Source organism: Megascapheus bottae, chromosome X, assembly GCF_031878675.1.
Source record: "Megascapheus bottae isolate mThoBot1 chromosome X, mThoBot2.hap1, whole genome shotgun sequence".
Taxonomy (NCBI): domain Eukaryota; kingdom Metazoa; phylum Chordata; class Mammalia; order Rodentia; family Geomyidae; genus Megascapheus; species Megascapheus bottae.
This window is the reverse complement of record NC_143547.1, coordinates 30,945,466-30,968,091: the sequence shown is the minus strand read 5'-3', so window position 1 is coordinate 30,968,091 and position 22,626 is coordinate 30,945,466. Positions and strand designations below refer to the sequence as shown.

The following is a 22,626-nucleotide window of genomic DNA, read 5'->3' as shown; positions in this document are numbered from 1 at the left end:
AAGAAAGCTCTAACCCACATCTTCACGCTGAATAGCTTATTTGGTTGTTCCTAGGAGTGACAATCCAAGCATATCACAACCAATAAATAACCAGTACTGTACGCACTGGTATATAGGAGCTAAACAGCAGCTCTAAGTGTTTCCAAGGAATATAGTTCTGATCTCCATTCTAGGCAACTGCTGGCAAATGGAAAAGATGTTCTGATAACAACACATTTCACTTAGACTTTATAAGATATTTGGGGGGGGAGGTACAGAAGGATATTGCTATCTGAATATTTCAATCTGTAAGTCATCTTATCTTTTCTCTTTTAGTTATTTTTCAGTAGTTGTACAAAGGAGCTTCAATTCAGCATGTAAGTTTATGAGTACAGTGTCACCCCTTTCATCATTCTCCCCCCTACTGAACTCAACCCAAACCATCCCTTTAAGTTACCAGCTTTTCAAGGCAGAACTCTGACAAAATTCTACCTGTTAACACAGGCTCTAATCCTGACTCCTTGTTAAATAGTAGAAGAAATCATGGAACTGTGAATAATGTCACTACAAATAAATTGAAAGTGCATGCCTTTAAATGAAACAAATGGACCTAACTACATTTCAAATAAATACTACAATCACACAAAAGAATAAAGAAAAGAAAAAGAAGGTAAGGCAAGAGAGAGTAAATCCAAATGACATTTTTTGCCAGTAATGTCACTTGAACTCAGGGCCTGAGAACTGTCCTTGAGCTTTCTTAAGGCTAGAGCTCTACCACCTGAGCCACAGCACCATTTCCGGCTTTTTTTTTCTGTATACATGGTACCAAGGAATCAAACCGCAGTCTTCGTGCATGCTAGGCAAGCACTCTATCACTAGGCCAAACTCCTGGCCCCAAGTAACTTTTAAACATAGTATTTGACCACGTTGCTTCAACCAGGATAAATTTGCAGAATGTGGATTTAAAAGTAAACCTAGAACTACTTTTGTTGAGTTTATTTAGGATACAAACATGGATATGGTAATTTTTCAACTCTTAGTTATTTATCGCACTGAGAAAATATGTTGATGTTCTTGGGAATCCAAGTTCTTTCTTGCTGGAATTAAAGTTATATACAAATATGAAGTAGGAAATGCAAGAAAGAATCTTTAACTAGAGCTGTAAAATTCACAAATTCCTCAGTAAGTGTGTGTGTGTGTGTGTGTGTGTGTGTATATCTCTTATCTTTGTAAATGGGTAGGTAGATATATGATAGATATAAATGTGGGCTTAAATACACATGTGTGTTATTTGTAAACTTGGTACTGATATTTAATGTCTGGGAAATAGAGATACTCACTGAGATCAGTCCTATATAATAAAAAAAATCTTTCTTACCCATTTTAGGCAACAGTTTAAACTGATAAACATAACCATAGACTACATGATTCCACCAAAGTACTTACCTCCAAAGCTGAGCCACATCTGGAATTTAGCTAAATACAATGTTTCATAGTCTTCACAGTGATCTACAATTATTTTTTATCTGTTGATTATTCTGCTATCCCCAGAAAACTCCACCTATTGACCCAAATGATATAGGCCAGAGGAAAAGCACCTATAGTTTCTGAAATCAGGTCACTGAATCTCAATAAATTCTGCTCTCAACAATCCAGAGAGGGTCAGAACACAGAAAAAATAGGAAGAGGAAAAGACTTGCAAGGTCTGTAAAAAATAAGAGCAAACAATCAAGCTAGCATACTCACGTTAGTGAGATCATCAAAAGCTGATCTCTTTTTGATTGTCCTCTGAGGTGAAAAAGAAATTTTTGCTTGATAATTCTCTTCCCTCTGAAAAATTAAAAATTGTAAACGAATATATTCAATTGTGAACAGCCTTTTCAGGAAATTCTGGTCATCTTCAGGGCTTGGAAAAATGATACAATCTCCGACTAACCAGATACATATAATAAACTCCATAAGCTACAACAAAATGATAGTTTAGCACTCAGGGTTCTTATAGAGTTCCCAGAGGAGACAGACATTGATAATGGAGATAAGATAATAGTATAAAATGGAGAAAGTATAGCAAATACAGTCATAATATTCAATGCACATATGTGAAAATAGAACTGAGTAACTTAAAGGGATGGGCTGGATTGAGATCAGAAGGGGAAGAATGCATTGTACTAATAAACTTACATGTTGAATTGAATCTCCTTTGTAAAACTACTTAAAATAACTTTAAAAGAGAAAAGACAATAAAACCTTCAGTATAATTCTCAGAAGAGACAAAATAGCTTATTGAAGCCAATTTTTCCCTTCCTCCTCTCATGGTTATAGCTACCTTATCCAGGATTAACCATTATCGCCACAATAAGTCATAGGTAAATCAGTTCAATAATTTAACAAATATTTAAGTGTTTCTTATATTAAAGTAGCTGATTCAAGATATTTTCAATAAAGACAATAGTGTCAAACCTAGATAAGGTTCCAGTATTAGCTGTTTACTAATTGTTGATCATGGATAAGTCACTTAAACTCTGAACCATGATTCTGTCATCAGTAAAACTGAAATGATAACCTACGGTCCAGTATACTTAAGGATTAAAAAGCAATATACTTTTTACTGTTACTAGAGGTTTTTGACTCAGTGGCCTTAAGCTCACTTAGCTTTTTTTGCCAGTCCAGGGGCTTGAACTCAGGGCCTGAGCACTGTCCTTGGGCTTTCACAAGGCTAAGGCTCCACCACGTAAGCAACACAGCACCACTTCTGTTTTTTTCTATGTATGTGGTACCAAGGAATCTAATCTGGGCTTCATGCATGCTAGGTAAGTACTCTACCACTAGGCCAAACTCCTGGTCCCTCACTTGGCATTTTTGCTCATGGTTGGTACTATGGAGGCACCACTAAAGTGGTGCCTCCAGCCCAGCTTTATGTTGGTTAACTGTAGATGTCTCTCAGACTTTTTCTTTCCAGGCTGATGGCTGCTTATCAAGCCAAAGACCCATTACTACCAAAAAAAAATCTGTGTAAACTGTGAATGTAGCCAAGTGTCAGTGGCTTATGCCTGTAATCCTAGCTACTCAGGAGGCTGAGATCTGAGGATCACAGTTCAAAGCCAGCTGGGGCAGGAAAGTCAGTAAGATACTTACCTTCAATTAAACACCAGAAAACTAGAAGAGGTGCTGTGGCTCAAAATGGTAAAGCATTAGACTTGAGCGAAAAAGCTCTTTCACAGTGACCAGACCCTGAGTTCAAGCTCCATGACCAAAATAATAAACAATGAAAACAACCACAACAAAAATCTGTAAATGGGAATAGGGGTTTTTGTTTTTGGGGATTTTTTCGGCAGTACCAGGGCTTGAATTCTGGGCTTCACTCTTGCTAGACAAATGATTTACCATATTTGAACCATATCCCTAAGCCTCAGATACAGTTATTTTACAAAGTGTATAATCTGCTGTGTGTTGATGGCTCATGCCTGTAATCCTAGCTACTCAGAAGGCTGAGGCCTAAGGATCACAGTACAAAGCCACGAAAGTCTGTGAGACTCTTATCTCCAATTAACCACCAGAAAACTGGAATTGACACTATGGATCAAAGTGGTATAGTGGTAGCTTTGATCTGAACAGCTTAGGGACAGTGCCCAGGCCGAGTTCAAAGCTCATGACATATATATATATATATATATATATATATATATATATATATATATATATATGGTATGATTATAAAAACTTCATAAAGAACAAAAAAACTGACCATTTTAGTAAAACAAGTCAAAGTGGGGCCGGGAGCATGGCCTAGTGGTAGAGTACTCACCTAGCATGCACAAAGCCCTGGGTTAGATTCCTCTGTACCATATACTCAGAAAAAGATGGAAGTGGTGCTGTGTGACTCAAGTAGCAAGGCACTAGCCTTGAGCAAAATGTGTCCAAGGACAATGTTCAGGCCCTGAGTTCAAGGCCCAGGACTGACAAAAAAAGTCAAAGTGTTTAAAAAGTTTATCTTCATTGTGAAAAAACTGATTGAAGATTTTTCTCTTTTTTTGTGGGGGGTGGATTCTAGGTATTGACGTGGGCAAGGTATAGTGTTATGTAAGAACTACTGAACTACATAGCCAGTGCAATCAAAGAAATTAGGCTGACTAATGAAGTTTGCTACAGGAAATACTCTCTTGATGATAATCCAGCCATACTAACTAAATTCTCATCTCAAAATGTATGATGACACAGAACATATTATGAGCTGGGCACCAGTGGCTCATGTCTATAATCCTAGCTACTGAAGAGGTTGACATCTGAGGATTGTGGTTCAAAGATAGCCCAGGCAGGGAAATCCATGAGACTCTTATCTCCAATGAATTACAGAAAAAGCCAGAAGTAACACTGTGGCTTCAATGATAGCCTTGAGCCAAAGGAGCTGAAGGATAGCACCTAGGCCCATAGTTGAAGCATCAGGACCAGAAAAACAAAGAATTTTTTAAATACTATGGTCAGGTGGCCTGGAGTTTGGCTTAGTGGTAGAGTGCTTGCCTAGCATGCACAAAAACCCAGATTCAATTCCTCGGTACCACATACATAGAAAAAAGCCAGAAGTGGTGCTGAGGCTCAAATGGTAGAGAGTTCTAGCCTTGAGAAAGTTCAAGAAGAGTGCTCAGGCTCTGAGCTCAAGCCCAGGACTGGCAAAAAAATACTATGGTGAGAATGGCAATGTCAAATTATGCACAAGGTCAAAACAGAAGAGTTAATATATATTCATGATCTTCAAGTTTAAAATACATTAGGTATCACTCTATCACCCATTCAAATGCGGGTATTTTCAGATTCTTTCACAGTTTGAATATTCATAAACATAGTGAGACAGGTATCTTTGAGTTGAGACCAAAGTTTAAATACTGTTTATTATTTGCATTTCAAATGTTCCTTAAAGATATATCCTGAAAGTACTTTTAATGCAGTAATTTTAGTGTGTCTACATTTTTCTATACTCTATCACAAGATTAGATGTCAAATTTACTACTTGTAGAGTCAGGTGGGAACGCAAAAAGTTCCAGACTAAAGCATTGCAAATTTTGGATTTTTCAAATTAGAGATGCACAACAACCTACATTTCCAAAAATAATACTTGCTGATATAACCTTCACATTCACCCTCAAAAAGTACTATAGCCTCCTGGCAAGATGCTTAAAGTTTCTCAGACTGTATAAACATAATTATCAAGTAGAATGAATACTGTTTTGTTTTAAAAGATGTGGAAAGAAACTTTCATTTGAAACACATATTTATAGGAAGAATTCATTTTCCTTTTTTTCTGGTGCTACAGATAGATCACAGGGCTTTGTAAATGCTAAATATCTTGGAGGCTGAAATTAAGATGGTCACAATTCAAGGTCAATCTGAGAGAAAAGTTCTTAAAATTTCATTTTAATCAGGGCTGGGAGTTTGGCCTAGTGCTAGAGTGCTTGCCTAACATGCACGAAGACCCGGGTTTGATTCTGCCTTACCACATACATAGAAAAAAATCATTTTAATCAATAAAGTTGGGCAAGGTAAAGACCTAATTGTCATTCCAGTCATACAAGAAGACTAAATCACAATTCTGGCTAGCCTGGGCAAAAAGTGACAACTTATAAGGAAAATAACAAAAGAATAAAGGGGGAAGGGTGGGGGAAATGGGGGTAAAAACATGAGAAGGGTTATCAAGGTTTGGGAAGCAATGTAGCCATTACCTGACAAATGTAACTGTAACCCCTCTAAACATTACCCCAACAATAAAATACAATTAAAAAAAAAGAATAAAGGCTTAGCTCAAACAATTGAGAATCTGCCTAGGAAGTGTTGGGCCCTGATTTCAAACACCAGAATTTAAAAGGAAAAAAAATTCAATGATGAGAATTGTAGATAGTCCAACACAGGAGAATACACGAGACATGGACGGGGAAGACAGCTTGCTCTAACCTTTTTAGATTTCTCATGGTCACTGGGCATAATTTTGCTGGACTGAATGTTCTCAGTCTCTTGTGTGGAAGTTTGGGGTGATAATGGCAGTGGCATCTCCTAGATATTCAGTAGTGTCTTGTCCAAGGCAGAGCTGCAATCAGAAAGGAATGCTTTAAAACACCATTTACCACAAACAAGACAGTAACACTTGACCAAACTCAATCTCTTTGCAGCATCCCTAGGAAAAATATATCTTGAAGTGTAGAACTGGGTTCAAATCTGGATTTATCACAATTAAACTTGGGAAAATGATTTCAACTCTCCTAGCGTCAAAAAGAAATCTAGTTCTGGCCACTTAAATATAATGACACTACACACAACACAAGAAAATGCCTGCAAAAATATATATGCATAATAAGACAGGCAATATGCCAAAGCTATATTCAATCATAAGATACTATGACATAATTCTGGACAGCTAGTAGGGATAACATTCAAAAGATAACAACAAAAGAAACTAAATCATGGAAAATCATGTCAAAAAAATTTACCAGTCATTACAGCCTTACGAGAGTTCTACCTTTGGTCATCTCAGTGTGGGACTTCAGTTTACATTCTTGAAAGTTCCTTTAGTTGGTGAGTCCTCAGAAATCACTATATATCTCAAACAAAAACATTACCATAAAAAGTAATAATTACCGGATACACAAGAGAGCCTTTTCAATTCCACCTATATCCAATTTGACAAAGAATGAATAGGCTTTTCTTCGTGAGACTTTAAGGGTAATGCACAAACTTACCACTATGCAGGAAAGAAATACAAACAAAACACAAATCTTACCATAGAAGTGTTTATATGCACAATTATAATATTACCATGAAAACATGATAAAATTTTAATATAGGTAGAATACTTGAGGATATAATTTGTTAGTATCTTCCCACCATCAAATTCATGTGTTGACACAATAACCTCCAATGTGATGGTATTAGTAGACATGGCCTTCAAGAGGTGATTAAGTGATAAAGGCAGAGCTCGCCTGAATTAGTGCCCTTGTAAAAGATCTCAGAGAGGGCTGGGGTTGTGGATCTAATAGGCGTTCTCCTGTCCCTTTCCACCACTTGAAGATACAAGAAAATGACAGCCATCTATGAACCAAGAAGTAGAGTCTCACCAGTTATTGAATCTATTGGCACCTTGATCTTGGACTTTTCAGACTGCAAAACTGAAAAATAAATGTTTATTGTTTAAGCCATCCAGTCTGTACCCACTTTATTTTAACAGCCTGAATTAAAACAGTACTATAGACTGGTAATGGAAAGGGTTGAATTCATAGAAGAAGTAATATTTGATCTGGTCTTAAATGACAAAGAGGTTCCCAAGTAAACTAAGAAGCATTCAGATATAGAAAGGCCCAAACTGGGAGAAAGAAAAGGAAAGGGTGACATTCCTCATAAAGAAATGCACTCATGCCAGGTACAGGGGCTCAGGCCTGCAATCCTAGCTATTCAGGAGGCTGAGATCTGAGGATCACTGCTCAAAGCCAGCCTGGGCACTAAAGTCTGTGAGACCCTTATCTCTAATTAACCACCAGAAAACCAGAAGTGGAACTGTAGCTCAAGGGGTAGGGCAGTAGCCTTGAGCTGAAGAGCTCAGGGATAAAGCCCAGGCCCAGATTCCAAGTCCCACTACAGAAAAAAATACACTCATTACAACTTGGGAGGAGGTGGGGGAAGAGAAACTGGAAGAAAAACATAGGAAGGGTTAACAATGTTCAAGAAGCAATGTACTCACTATCTTAAGAATGTAACTGTGATCCCTCTATTCATCACCCTCACAATAAAATTATTAAAAAAAAAAAAAAAGGAATGTAGGGGCCGGGAGTATGGTCTAGTGGTAGAGTGCTTGTCTAGCATACACAAAGACCAGGTTTCGATTCCTCGGTACTGCCAGAAGTTGTGATGTGGCTCAAGGGGCAGAGCACAAACCTTGCAAAAGCCCAAGGACAGTGCTCAAGCCCTGAGTTCAAACCCCAGGACTAGCAAAAAAAAGACAAGAAGGAAAGAAATATACTCATAACCTGACTTAAGAAACAATACCCCTTCTGTACATCACCTTAATAATGACAATAAAAAAATAATTTGTGGGGTTGGGAGCATAGACTAGTGGTAGAGTGCTCCCCTAGCATGCACAAAGCCCTGGGTTTGATTCTTCAGTACCACATACACAGAAAAGGCCAAAAGTGACACTGTGGCTCAAATGGAAGAGTGCTAGCCTTGAGCAAAACGTGTCCAAAACAGTGCCCAGGTCCTGAGTTCAAGCCCTGGGACTGGCAAAAATAATTTGTTACTTTATCAAATCTTGGTAAAATGGAAGTATGTAGTAGATATGTCTATTTCTGCTACCATCAGCACTTCCATTGGATGGATATTTTACAGCATTGTGCTTGTATTAATTTCAAGACAAAACATAATAGTAAAGAATACAATATTAACAAGTTTACTGAAAGCAAATAAAAACAGTATTTAATTTTGACAAAAAATGGGCAAGCCCAGAGAAAGATTAGGAACATCCCAGTTATCTAGAATATGGACCATAAGGAACAGTTTTGAAAGTAGTTAAAATAGAGCTGAAAGTTAGACTTATGTGAGGCTGGTTAGAAAGGGGAACAGAGGAGACTGTAGCGTAAGAAAAAAGCTTATGAAAAGAAAAAGGAGGGGGCCGGGAGTTTGGCCTAGTGGTTAAAGTGCTTGCCTAGCATGCACGAAGACCCGGGTTCGATTCCTTGGTACCACATACATACAAAAACGCTGGAAGTGGTGCTGAGGCTCAAGTGGTAGGGCTCTAGCCTTGAGAAAGTCCAAGGACAGTGCTCAGGCCCTGAGCTCAAGCCCAGGACTGGCAAAAAAAAAGAAGAAAAAAAGAAAAGAAAAAGGATAATTTGGTATTGTTTGTAATGGATATCTTATTTTTTTTTCTTGTCAGTCCTGGGGCTTTAACTCAGGGTCTGGGCACTGTCCTTGGACACTTTTTGCTCAAGGCTAGCACTCTGTCAATTGAGCCACAGCGCCACTTCTGGCTTTTTCTGTGTAGGTGGTTTGGTGAAACTGAAACTAGGGCTTCATGCATGTTAGATGAGTACGCTACCACTAAGCCACATTCCCAGCCCTTGAATTTATCTTTTAAACATGTTATAGAGTGAGGAAAGGCTAGTATACATAAGTTCCCTCACACTTATTATTTGTTGAACCTCATGACACAACTATAAGGGTAAGGAGGCAAAGTATATTACTATTTTACATTTCTAGATAAGTTAAGTGACTTACCATCTGAAACAAACTATTAAGTATCACAATTCACTACACAAGCACTCTCAGTGTCTCAGAGCACATTAAACAGGAAAGAAAGAAAGAAAGAAAGAAAGAAAGAAAGAAAGAAAGAAAGAAAGAAAGAAAGAGAAAGAAAGAAAGAAGGCCACAGGCTGGTAGCTCATGCCTGTAATCCTAGCTACTCAGAACTACTCAGAACACTGAGATGTAAGGATCATGATTTAAAGCTAGCCTGAACAGTAAAGTCCATTGAACTCTTATCTCCTGTCAATCACCAAAAATGCTGCAAGTGGAGCTGTGGCTCAGGTGGCATAGAATGCTAGCCTTGAGCAAAAGAGCCCACAGACAGAATTCAGAACCTCAGTCCAAGCCCCAGAGCCAGCACCAAAAACAAAAATTCAAAAAAGGCTACAGTGTGGACGGATAGGTAAAATGGGCACACATTTTAGAATCTGAGGAATTACACTTCTAAATCATCTTAACTCTTTGAGTTGTTTCCTCATTTGCAAAGTAGTTATTATACTACATAAACATGAGTGATTCAGGTCAAGTATAAATCTGTGTACCAAGCACACATGGTAGTAGGCACTCAGTAAATGATGCACTCTAACCTCTTCCCTCAAATCTTAAATCTATTTTCCATCTCATCCTTAAAAACTCAGCCAGACAACAATAAAGCTACACTATATGCACCTACCCTTAATTACCCTGTGTAAAAACTACTTTCACCACTATTATTGGCCATGCCTCATACAATTTTTTAATAGATGAGTAAGTTTATGCTTGGAAAATTTTTTCATAGAATCAACAGGCTAGAAAATTTCCAGCAAATGACATTATGTACTAACTAAACTTCAGAGAAAATAAAGTTACTCCAAGTACAATATAGCACATTCATTTATCTTCCAGAATACTAAATACTTGCTGGGAGAGGGGCATATAGTGACTTGGGTAAACTAATTTCCCTGCCACTGGGATTGAGGGTGTACAGGGCTAACACTGCCAAAAAAATTATTTCCTAAAAGGATACTTTTCTACCACCTAAAAAATCTCAAGCCTTACAGCTGACAGTGTAGACTAGTGGTAGAATCCCTGCCTAGCATGCACAGAGCCCTGGGTTCGATTCCTCTGTACTACATACACAGAAAAAGCCAAAAGTGGTGCTGTGCCTCAAGTGGTACAGTGCTAGCCTTGAGAAAGCTCAAGGACAGTGCTCAGGCCCTGAGTTCTAGCCCCATGATTGCCCCCCCCAAAAAGAAATATCAAACCTCACTTATTGGACAAGAAAATCAGAATTCTTTTCCATTTAGACTTTCTCTTTCCAATATACGCATTGATAATTATCAGAGGCTTACACTTGGCATCCTAGGGCTAGTGCTCAAATTCATATATAGGCAGCAGAAAGAAACTTGTCAAAACAGTCTATCAGAAAGTGTAGCAACTTCATTTTAAGCATAAAGACAGATTATATACATATACACACTAAAGCACTGGTGAGAAAACATAATATGGTATCAATAAACACATGAAACACATAATGGATATGCAACATTAGCATCACCTGGGAGCTTGTTACCAATTTAAAATCTCAAGCCTAACAAATCCAAATATGCAAATTATCAATATCACCAGATGATCTTAGACTCTGGAGTTCTTTTGACCCATGACCTTCTAGAAATCTAAGTGGATTTTAGCAGAAGCCAGTAGGAAAACTAGAGCTGAAGGGGGTTGAACAGTATAGATAAAAGGAAAACAGGGGAGAATGGAGGATTCTATTTTCCTATTTTTTAATTTAAAGTATGCTATTCGAATAACATTCTCTTAAGTAAATATACATCAGATCCTACAGTACTTGTGAATTAAATTGACCCTGCACATTTTCGCTTGTAAAAAACATTTGTAAACATACCCACATTCAGGCACACGTACTAGTAGCTCCATTAAAGATGGGACACACTGTATTTTTCCATCTCACCCCCTACTACACTCTCTCTTCCCAGTCTTGTATAGGCTTATCTGAGTGACATAAAGAAGTGATAAAGATTTTGTTGCAAGTGTATTGTGCATCCCATCAAGTGAAGTGAAGACATAACAAGGGGCCACAGTAACCACTTGGTTTGTGACAAAGCCAGATACAGAGCCTACAGGACAAGGAACTTACCTCAAACTGATATTGAGGACTGGGAAGTCTTAGGACTTGTCCCTAGACTAGGAGAGCGCGGGGTGGGGGTGGGGGTGAATGGAGAGATGTGTCATATGGACCTGGTCTGTGTTTGCTCCAACAGGTTCAGCAGATTTTGAAAACAGCAGCCCCACTAGGAAATGCAGTCGTGTTTGGCCAGCAAGTGGCCAATCAGCTTAAACTGATATAATACTACCTAACAAGGAGCTAGTGCTTAACAAGGGGAAAAAGGTGGGGCTTAAGAAGGAGAGCAGAGGAAAGCAGCTGAAAAGTGGTGTCCCAGGGAAATCGGTACTTTTAAATTGAAATCTTTGACTAATGGACTTTGTATTAAAGCATAATTTTGAGTACAAGCCTTTGTGGAAGATTTTGTGATAAGAGAAATATATGGATCTCTAGAAAGAGTGGATTTCAGTTAAATAATCGTGCTAGAAGATGATGAGAGAATAGCAAGTAAATGATGGTATGTCATAGTGATTAAAACATTAATACCCTTTAAAAAGCCAAATACTAATTCCTGTAAGATTTCATAAGCACCCTCATGAAGGAAACAGGGGAGAAGTTATCCTTATTTTATGAAGGAGCACTCAGGTGCAGGGAAGCTAATAGAAGTTAAGATTGGTTAAATACATGAGTTTTTTATTGTTGTTTTTTTTTGTCTGTAGTGGGACCTGAACTCTGGGCCTGGGCGCTGTTCCTGAGTTCTTCAGCTCAACGCTACTGCCCCACCCTTGAGCCACAGCATCACTTCCGGTTTCTAGTGATTAAGTGGTGGAAAGAGTCTCACGGACTTTGTGCCTGGGCTGGCTTTGAACTATGATCCTCAGATCTCAGCCTCCTGAGTAGCTAGGATTTCAGGTGTGAGCCACCATGCCCAGCTTAGTACATTATTTTCTTTCTTTCTTTCTTTCTTTCCTTCTTTTTCTTTCTTTTTTTGCCAGACCTGGAGACTGAACTCAGGACCTAAGCACTGTTCTTAGGGTTTCCTCAAGGCTTTCCAGTGCTCTAGAACTTCAGTCACAACACCACTGGCTTTTTCTATAAATGTTGTAGTGAGGAGTCAAACCCAGGTCTTTATGCATGCTTGGCAAGCACTCTACCACTAGGCCAAACTCCCAGCAATAAATGACTTAAGTGTTTTAAATCCTGGCCAGGTCAAGAGGCATGCTCAAGTCTATTGTCTTAGCAACTGTAGAGGTAAATATCTGCAAAATCCAATTCTAAGAGAGCCCAAGCAAAAAACAAATAGGGACAAAAACAACCAATAAAACCTGAGTTTGGGGGCTGGAAGTTTGGCCTAGTGGTAGAGTGCTTGCCTAGCATGCACAAAGACCTGGGTTCAATTTCTCCATACCACATACATAGAAAAAAGCCAGAAGTGGTGCTGAGTCTCAAGTGGTAGAGCTCTAGCCTTGAGAAAGTCCAAGGACAGTGCTCATGCCTTGAGCCCAAGCCCAGGACTGGCAAAAAAAAAAAACTGGGCATGGTGAAGCCCATGTGTCACCCCAGATATTAAGGAAATATAAAGTGGTTACTGGTCCATGGGAGTCCAGGAATAAACCATAGACTCTATTCAATAAATAAGCCAGAAAGTTCTGGAGGATTGGCTTAAGTGCTATTCTGCTAGGCAGAGTGCCTAGCAAACTTGAGATCTTGAGTTAAAATCCCAATATTATTCAAAAAATGGATATAGCTGCACACTGATGGCTCCAAGATACTCAGGAGTATGAGATCAGAGGATCAAGGTTCTAAGCCAGATTCTGTTCAAATAAGCCGAAAGAGATGAAAGTAGAGGTGTAGCTCCAGTGATAGAGAAAAGCCTTGAGGGAAATAAAAGCCATATGATAGTGGGAGACCTAATTTAAGCCAAGCCCCCAATATAAGGAGGAGGGGGAGGAGAGGGAGAGGAGAGGAGGAGGATAGCAGGAGTAGGAGGAGGGAGAGGAGGAAGGGAATAGGAGGAGGAGGAGGAGGGAGAGGAGGAAGGGAGGAGGAGGGGGGGAGAGAAGGGAGGAAGAAGAAGAGGGGAGAGGAGGAGGTGGAGTGAGCAGGGGGGAGGAGGAGAGGAAGGAGGAGGGAAGAGAAAGAGGAGGGGGAGGAGGAGGGAATAAGAGGAGGGGAGAGGGGAGGAGGGAGGAAGAGGGGGGAAGAAGGGGGAGGGGAGGAAGAGAGAGAGAGAGAGAGAGAGAGAGAGAGAGAGAGAGAGAGGGAGAGAGGGAGGGAGGGAGAGGGAGAGAATTGAACTGTCTGTGAAAGGAAAATCAAGACATTTTCAGATAAAGGAAAATTAAGAGAAATAGGAAAAAATTGGAAACTGGAGAGGACAAAACTACATCTAAATACAATATACTTTTTTTCTGATCCTGAGTTTCATCAGTGTCCTAAGACATTGATTTCTATTAAGCAGAAATCAATGACATTCAAAACATCAACCCAATACTGAAAAATAAATGCAAAAAATCCAGTACTTTAAAAAGATTCCCTTGAGATACCACTAGGAAGTATGACAAAGTAAACTAAACACAAAAATGAGCAAAATACAGAGATGGTTAACTTAACAGAGATTTGCTGATCAATACAGGGATGGTTAACACTATGGTATTGTGAGTTTCAAATTTAAGATGTTATATTTCATGTTAAGTGTCCTTACAAAAACTAAAAACTGTAACAACAATGCTACCTATATACGGTAGCAGATAACTAATCCTAGCACTCAGGACGCTGAGGTAAGAATTTGAAATGAATTCACTCTCGGATAGATAGATAGATAGTTAGATACCTGTCCCCAAAAGAAGCTGAGTGAGGGAAAGGGTGACATTGTTAAAAAAAAAATAGTACTCTTGGGGCCTGGGAATTTGCCCTAGTGGTAGAGTGCTTGCCTCACATGCACGAAGACCCGGGTTTGATTCCTTGGTACCACATATGAAGAAAAGAAGCCACAAGTGGTGCTGTGGCTCAAGTGGTAGAGCTCTAGCCTTGAGAAAGCCCAAGGACAGTGCTCAGGCCCTAAGCTCAAGACCCAGGACTGGCAAAAAAAAGTACTCTTTATTGACTTATGTAACTATAACCAATCTGTGCATCACCTGTATAATAACAATTAAAAAGTTTAAAACAATAAGAAAAAAAAAGTCATGTGGAAAGCCAAAATGGTAAAGAGCCTCCTGCCTGAGCTTTAGGTACTGACTTCAAATTCCAGTACCAACAGAGGAAAAGGGGTATAAATCCTTGATTAAAAAAAAAAGGAAGGAAAACAAGATGAGGGATGGGGGAGGGGGGAAGGGAAATGGGGACCATGACATGGTATCAATGTGTGGGAATTAAGGCAACGTTTATCTGGCAAATATCATGTAACCCTTCTATTAATTACAATAAAAAATATATTAAAAAATCACACACACACAAAAGATAAATATGGGCCGGGAGTTTGACCTACTGGTAGAGTACTTGACTAGCATGCACAAAGACCAGGGTTCAATTCCTTGGCACCACATACATAGAAAAAAGCTGGAAACAGTGTTGTGGCTGAAGTGGTGGAGCTCTAGCCTTGAGAAAAGTCCAAGGACAGTGCTCAGGCACTGAGTCCAAGCCCCACAACTGGCAAAGAAAAGATAAATAATTTTAATATTTCCATTTTACAGATGACAAAAGTGTAGCTTGCTAACTACCCAATATCAGAGTTAACCTGCACCAGAAAAGCACTACAATCGAAACATTCTTATTAATTATATTTATGCGTTAATTCATTTATTTAATAACTACTAGCCAGGATCCTGTAGGTCACACTATAATTCTTGATACTCAGGAAACAAGCCAAGGTAAAAATGGCTCTAGACTGCATCTCCCAGATAAACATCAAAAAACAGAGCTGTATCTCCAAGACCATGTCCATATCCTTGGGTACCCAAATATTGAGTCATCCCTCTTGTACTGTTTCGATCTAATATCCACATATTAAAGATAACATCTGACTTTTGTTCCTTTGGTCTTGACTTATCTCACTCAACATGATTCGCTCTAATTTCATCCACTTCCCAACAAATGCCATTACTTTATCTTGCTGTTGGCTATGTAGAATTTCACTGTATAAATGTACCACATTTTTTGTATCCATTCATGTGCAGTAGGGCATCTGGGTTATTTCCTTCACTTGGCTATTGTGAATAGTACAGCGATGAACATGGCTGAGCAGGTGTCCTTATCATGGTCTTGGAGATATAACTACATAGACATAAAAATCTATGGTGGGCTATATTCTCTATAGACATAATGTTTTATTACACATATTAATATGTAAGTATGACATAAAAACCCTCAGCTTAATTTTAATTATGTTCTAAAATCTATGTGCCAGTGATTGCATATATAGATTCCCTTCTTGAATATTGTTTGTTAAACATGACATTTGAAATATGATGTAAAAATCAATGTTAATAAAATCTTTAAAAAAAAAAAGATGAATCATTCAGCTACTTGGGAGACAGGATTTTGGGGTTTTTTTTGTTGTTGTTGTTGTTGTTTTTGCCAGTCCTGGGCTTGAGCTCAGGGCCTGAGCACTGTCCTTGGACTTTGTCAAGGCTAGAGGTCTACCACTTGAGCCTCAGCACCACTTCCAGCTTTTTTCTATTTATGTGGTACCAAGGAATCGAACCTGGGTCTTCATGCATGCAAGGCAAGCACTCTACCACTAGGCCAAACTCCCGGCGGGAGACAGGATTTTTTAAAAAGTTATCTCTTAAAAAAAAGCAGAGCTATAGAGAAAGGGTATCAATGTTTGTGAAGTTATGTACCTTCTATCTGGTGAATATAATGTAACCCTTCTATTAATCACAATAAAAATAATTTAAAGAAAAGCAGAGCTAGGGGCCGGGAGTTTGGCCTAGTGGTTAAAGTGCTTGCCTAGCATGCATGAAGACCCTGGTTCGATTCCTCGGTACCACATACATAGCAAAAAGCCAGAAGTGGTGCTGTGGCTCAAGTGGTAGAGCTGTAGCCTTGAGAAAGTCCAAGGACAGTGCTCAGGCCCTGAGCTCAAGCCCAGGACTGGCAAAAAAAAAAAAAAGCAGAGCTATAGATGTGGCTCAAGTAGCAGGCCAGATGTTAAGCAGACAATCAGATGGAGAATGAGGTCCTGAATTCAAACTCCAGTATTCATATTCTCTCTCTCTCTCTCTCTCTCTCTCTCTCTCTCTCTCTCTCTCTCTCTCTCTCTCTCTCTCTCTCTCTCTCTCTCTCACACACACACACACACACACACACACACACACACACACACACACATACATATATTCTCTCTGTATGTCTCTATGTCTGTCTCTGTCTCTCACTTACCAGTACTGAGGCTTGGACTTAGGTCTGGGCATTATTCCTGAGCTTCTTTGCTAAAATTCAGCTCTCCACCACTTGAGCCATAGCTCCACTTATGGATTTTGGGATGCTTAATTGAAGATAAGATTCTTAAGAGGGGAAAAAAGAATCTCAATGACTTTCCTGCCCCAGCTGGCTTCAAACCAGGATCCTCAGATCTCAGCATCCTGAGCAGCTAGGATTACAAATGTGAGCCACTGGTGCCTGGCTTTCCTTTTTCTTTGTTCCTTTCTACTCCCAGTTCCTCCTTCTATCCCTTACTGTAAGCTTAGTTCAAATATTAAACTCCTGCAAACTCCTGTAGTTTAAAATACTACAGCCAAATATTTTAAATGACATAATACAAAAAATAAAATAAAGAGAAAAATTTTAAATGCAGAATGTGCAGGATGCTTAGGTCTATTACCCTAGCTACTCTGGATGTGAACTAGAGGATTCAAGGTCAAAGCCAAGGTATAAAATTCTGTGAGAGTTATTCTCCAAAATAACCAGCACAAAGCTGAGTTAGATGCTTAAAAATTACCGCGAAGATTTATTTCCATCTCATTCATATTCATTCTCTCTCTCTCTGACTAAATTTTTACACCAGCCAATTAACTAAGCCTAACAATTTCCCAGCCCCAAGTTCAAATCCCATTATCTCAAAAAAGAAAGTAAAGAAATTTTTTTATATTATATCTTTTATCTCTACCCCCTTGCTTTCCTCCCTGTCTACCTTCTTCCCTCCCATCCTGCCTTTATTCCTCTCTTCCTATCTGGAAACTTAGCTCAAAAAGAATACCTGCAAGGCAAATGCTAGGCCCTAAGTTCAAACTCTAGTAGGAACAAAAATTGGGTTTTTTTGTTTTTTTTTTACAGATGACATACACTGAGCCTTCTACTCAAGGCTACTCTGGAGGGTGTGAAGTAGAAGCTACTCAGGAGAATGTGAATCAGAAGATCCTAGCTCAAAGCCAGCACACATTGAAAGTCTTTTGGATATTGTCTCCAAAATAACCAGCAAAAAGCTGAGTTAGCCAGGCATCGGTGCCTCACACCTGTAATTCTAGCTACTCAGCCTGAGTAGCTAGAAGGCTGAGATCAGAGGATCATAGTTCAAAGCCGGCAAAGGCAAGAACGTCCGAGAGATTCTTATGTCCAATTAACTACAAAAAAGTCAGCAATTGTGCTGTTGTTCAAAGTAATAGAGCAGTGGCTTTTAGCACAAAAGCTCAAGGACAAGGCTCAAGACAAGCACACAAACAAAAGTGAGGCTGGAGCTGTAAAGAAACACAATCATCATCTAAATTACACACACACACAGAAAAAAGACTTGAGAAACCAAATCTCAAACTCTCTCTCTCTCTCCTCCCCCAGTCTTTCTTCCTTCACTTCCTTGCCTTTTCTTCTTGGAGGTTTGGCTTAAATGGTTGAGCAAAGGGGATGAGAAGGTGGTTTAGTGGTAGAATGCTTGTCTAGTATGCATGAAGCCCTGTGTTCAATGCCTCAGCACCACATAAACAGAACAAGCTGGAAGTGGTGCAGTAACTCAAGTGGTAGAGTGCTAGCCTTGAGCAAAAAGAAGCTCAGGGACAGTATCCAGACCTTAATTTCAAGCCCCAGGAAAAAAAAATGGTTGAACACCATTCAAGTGAGCAAGTGTAGCAAGTTCAAGGCCCTGCGGTCAAACCTAATAACACTTGAAAAACAAAAACAAAAACAAAATAAAGGAATGCCACAGAGAATTTTCATTTCCTTTTACTTCCCACCATACTGCCATCCTTTCTTCCCTCCCTTCTCTGGAGGTGTTTAAGTGGTAAAATCAACACAAGGCCTATAATAGGTCCTGAGTTCAAACTCTATTACTGGCAAAAATTGTTATTTATTTGTGTCAGTCTTGGAGCTGGAACTCAGGGTCTAGGCAATCTTCTTCAGCTTCTTTTGCCAAAGGCTAGCACTCTAGCCAGTCTGGCTTTGAATTATGATGCTTAGAGCTCAGCTTCCTGAGTAGCTAGGATTACAGCCTTGAGTCAAAAGCAACCACCTAACTTTTCAAACATTTTAGGCAATGAGAACTGACACTTGTAACCCTAACTAAACAGGAGTGAGAGATGTGGAGGATTATAATGAGTTGGTGTATGATAGCTAAGGGGCATAGGGTTTTACTTTTTCTGCCAGTCATGGGGCCTGAACTCAGGGGCTAGACACTGTCCCTGAGCTTCTTTTTTTGCTCCAGATTAGCACTCTACCACTTGAAGCATAGCACCACTTCCAGCTTTTTCTGTTTATGTAGTACTGAGGAAACTTAGGGATTCATGCATGCTAAACAAGCACTCTATCACTAAGCCATATTCCCAGCCCCTCTTGAGGGAGGGGAGTTACTTTTTGAGTAATAAAAAGTTATAAATTGATCGTGGTTATGGTTTCAGCTAACTGTACACACTTAAGAGGGCACCTTAACCTGGTTTGTAAATTACATCTCAATAAAGCTATTATAAAAACAATAGCACTGTTTTAACAAATACATAAATTCCATTTTTAAATATTATGTTGAATATTGACAAGAAAAGCTTCACTGGTTCCAGCTGAGAAGATATTACAAGGTTCTACCTACCTTACCACGCTACTCAGAATGCTGAGATCAAGATGCTAACAGTTTGAAGCAAGCCTAGACCAAAAAAGTCTGCAAGGGCAGGGAGTTTGGCCTAGTGGTGGAGTGCTTGCCTAGCGTGCACGAAGACCAGTGTTCGATTCCTCGGTACCACATACATAGAAAAAAAATCCAGAAATGGTGCTGTGGCTCCAGTGGTAGAGCTCTAGCCTTGAGAAAGTCCAACGACAATGCTCAGGCCTAGAGTTCAAGGCCCAAGACTGGCAAAAAAAGTCTGCAAGACTCTGTATTGAAAATAACAAAGAAAAAACAGGGCTGGAAGTGTGGCTCAAGTGGTCAAGTGCCACCAGAACAAACAAGCCTAAAGGAGCTTAAGGCCCTTAGTTCAAACCCCCAATACCTCAAAAGACCAAAAAGTTGAGAGAAACCACAGACTTCATTCTCTTTCCCTTCCTCCCTTTCCCACCCCCCTTCTTCCCTTTCTCTCTCCCCTCCCTCCCTTTCACTTCTCCTTCTCTTTCATTCCTCCATCCCTTGGAGGTAAGGTTCAAGTGGACGAAAACTACCCTAACCAGCAAGTGGATGGAATGCAAACAAATTACAGAAAAACTGCAGTTTTCAGAATGGGCTGTGCTTCTAAATTGCCTTTGGAGGAATGGCTTCTTATAGGGCTTTCTCCACTTCACTTTTATTTTTTGTCAGTCATGGGGCTTGAACTCAAGGTCCTGGGTGCTCTCCCTGAGCTGCTTTTTGTTGTTTTGCTTTGGGGTTTTTGTTTGTTTTTTAATTTGTTTTTTTTCTTAATTCCCACATCTAGATGTTTTCCTTTTATTTTGGGGGGTGGGGATAGGTAACTTTAGATATGTGTCATGGACTTTCCTTCCTAGGCTTGCTCTGAACTACAATCCTCTGATCTCAGCCTCCTGAGCAGGTAGGATTATAAGCATATATTAATTGTACACAGGGATTTCACTATGATCTTTTCATCTATGTATAGATGTACTTTGATCAAACTCATCTCTTAATTTATTCCCTTTCTCTTGTTTTCCATATGTGGACATGACATCACACACACACACACACACACACACACACACACACACCCTTCACTGTCTCCTTAGTCTTCCCTCTTTTATTTGCTCCTTCAGCTCCACAACCTGCTAACAGTACTGGCTTTTTCTTCTTTTTTTTGCCAGTCCTCCTGGAGCTTAAACTTAGTGAGCACTGTCCTTGGGCTTTCTCAAGGCTAGAGCTCTACCACTTGACTCAAAGCGCCACTTCTGGCTTTTTCTATGTATGTGGTACGGAGGAATCGAATCAGGATCTTTGTGAAGGCTAGGCAAGCACTCTACCACTAGGTCAAACTCCTGACCCATCTTTCTTGTTTTTCTTTTGTTTCTTTAGCGGGTGAGTCATGAGACTTGAACTAGGGAAATGGGTGCTATGCCTAAGCTCTTTTGCTCAGAGCCAGCAGTTAACCACTTTGAGCCACAGCTCCACTTCTGGCTTTTTTAGAGGCTAATTCGATATAAGAATCCCATGGTCTTTCACGCCCGGGCTGGCTTGGAACCGCCATCACCAGATCTCAGCCTCCTGAGTACCTAGGATTTACAGGCTCTGAGCCACTAACGCTCCCCCAGTGGCGGTTTTTTTTAGCTGTTTTTTTTTTTTTTTTTTTTTTTTACAGTTGGGACTTGGTTGTACCGCACCGCCCCCTAGTGGCCAAACTTTCCTTGATTAGCTAGTGAGCCAGCGAACCAGCTGGCGCCGGCCCCGCCCTGATGGCCCCAAGCGAATCTCCACAGCTCCAAAGTGCGACTTCGCGCCAGAGCTAGAATAGTCTCCCGCCCCTTTTAAAGTTCGACTTCGCTCGAATCTCCACAGTTCCTTAGAGCGACTTCGCGCCCAAACCCGATTCGGCTATCTCCCCCCACCCGAACCCCTGTTTCCAAGTTCGGCTTCCCTGGAATCTCCTCCCACCGCTCCTCAGCGCGACTTCGCACCGGAGCGGGGTTAAGCTATGCTTCATTCTACTTTAAAGTTCCTAGAATCATAAAAATGCCCAAGAATCTGCTGAACTCTGTGGAGAGGATTCCCCACAAATGTTTTGAGGGAACCCGAAGGCTTCAGGCTTCCAAATCCCCTTCGCGCTTTTCTGTAACTGTTCTTTCACTGACATCCCGCCTCCCGGAGACCGGCTACGCCCCCCAACCCCTCTAAAAAAGACCTTTCTCACCAATTACTACCGTACCTAAGTACTTTTTTAGTCACAAGTTCCCGTTTGTCTGTCAGGAAAAAAAATTCCAATTAACAGGCTTGTTCCCTCAGCCGCTTCTCCCCTATCTCTCTCTCAGGGAATGCATTTATATATTTATAAAATTCCTAAGTATATGAGGCAAAGCGCTTGTAATGCCTAATAAAACAACTCATGCTTTTACCAAGCCACTGATTAAAAGTTCCACCCTGGAAAAGAAGGGTTTTTTTTTCCCTCCCCACCAAAGGTGAGACCGTAAAAAGCCAAAATTAAGGGGAAATAAGGGTGAGGAACCGAGTAGCGGGGACAAACCACCTCAGCGACACGTTCCCGCCGGCAAAGCTTCTTCAAATGCGGGGGGGGGGGGGGGAACCGCCTCAAACTGACTCTTCAGCCCACGGGTCGACCCTACCACTTTGACCAGTAGGGGGGATAATGAATCAGTGCTCTGTTCACTCTGACTTAAAGCCACCAGGTGGGGTTACAAGATCGCAAAAAATACTCATTCGTCTTATTCTCAGATCATTTCTTTCTGGATTCTCAGGCTGTGCAAGCAAAAACAAAGGTGTAATCTCTGGGAGCACATACAGGAATTACGCCCCCCCCCCGTTACCGCCAAGACAATGGATGCGACCAATGCTTGAGCTACCCTGCCGCTAGGGGGCGTACAGTAGGGTGGGGAGGGGGGAGGGGAGGCGATTCCCCTACTACGCACTTAAAAATTCTTTAAGGTGGCACTTCTTTGGAAGAAATTAAAATTAGTATTCTACCGCCCAGTGCGGTGACTGTAGGTAACAGTACCATTTATCTCAAAATTGTTAGGAGTTTTAAACATTTTTTTAATTTTTTAAAATTTTATTTTGAAAATAGGATCGAGAAAAAAAAAATACTCCCTTTAGCGGCTTGTCAGGGGCTTCGCCAGTGACTCAGGCCTGTAATCCTAGCTACTCTGGAGGCTGATATCTGAGGATAGCGGTTTGAAGCCAGCCTGGGCAGGAAAGC

At 40.2% G+C, this 22,626-nt stretch overlaps 1 protein-coding gene across 8 annotated transcripts in view; it reads right to left on the bottom strand.

The window, feature by feature from the left end:
- The window catches only part of Ccnb3 (cyclin B3), a 69,746-nt gene that overhangs the window by 36,701 nt on the left and 10,419 nt on the right, over window positions 1-22,626 (bottom strand). For 2 of the 8 annotated variants that reach the window (XM_090326696.1, XM_090326702.1), the window contains exons 1-4: window positions 21,940-21,969; window positions 7,080-7,130; window positions 5,923-6,055; window positions 1,726-1,809 (exon numbers count right to left, since the gene is read on the bottom strand). In XM_090326696.1, the coding sequence (XP_090182822.1) occupies window positions 1,726-1,809; window positions 5,923-6,018 (180 nt within the window). In that variant the 5' untranslated portion in view covers window positions 6,019-6,055; window positions 7,080-7,130; window positions 21,940-21,969. Of the gene's footprint in view, window positions 1-1,725; window positions 1,810-5,922; window positions 6,056-6,455; window positions 6,567-7,079; window positions 7,308-21,939; window positions 21,977-22,626 lie in introns of those variants that run through there. The other 6 variants (XM_090326697.1, XM_090326699.1, XM_090326698.1 and 3 more) reach the window with 6 other exon arrangements.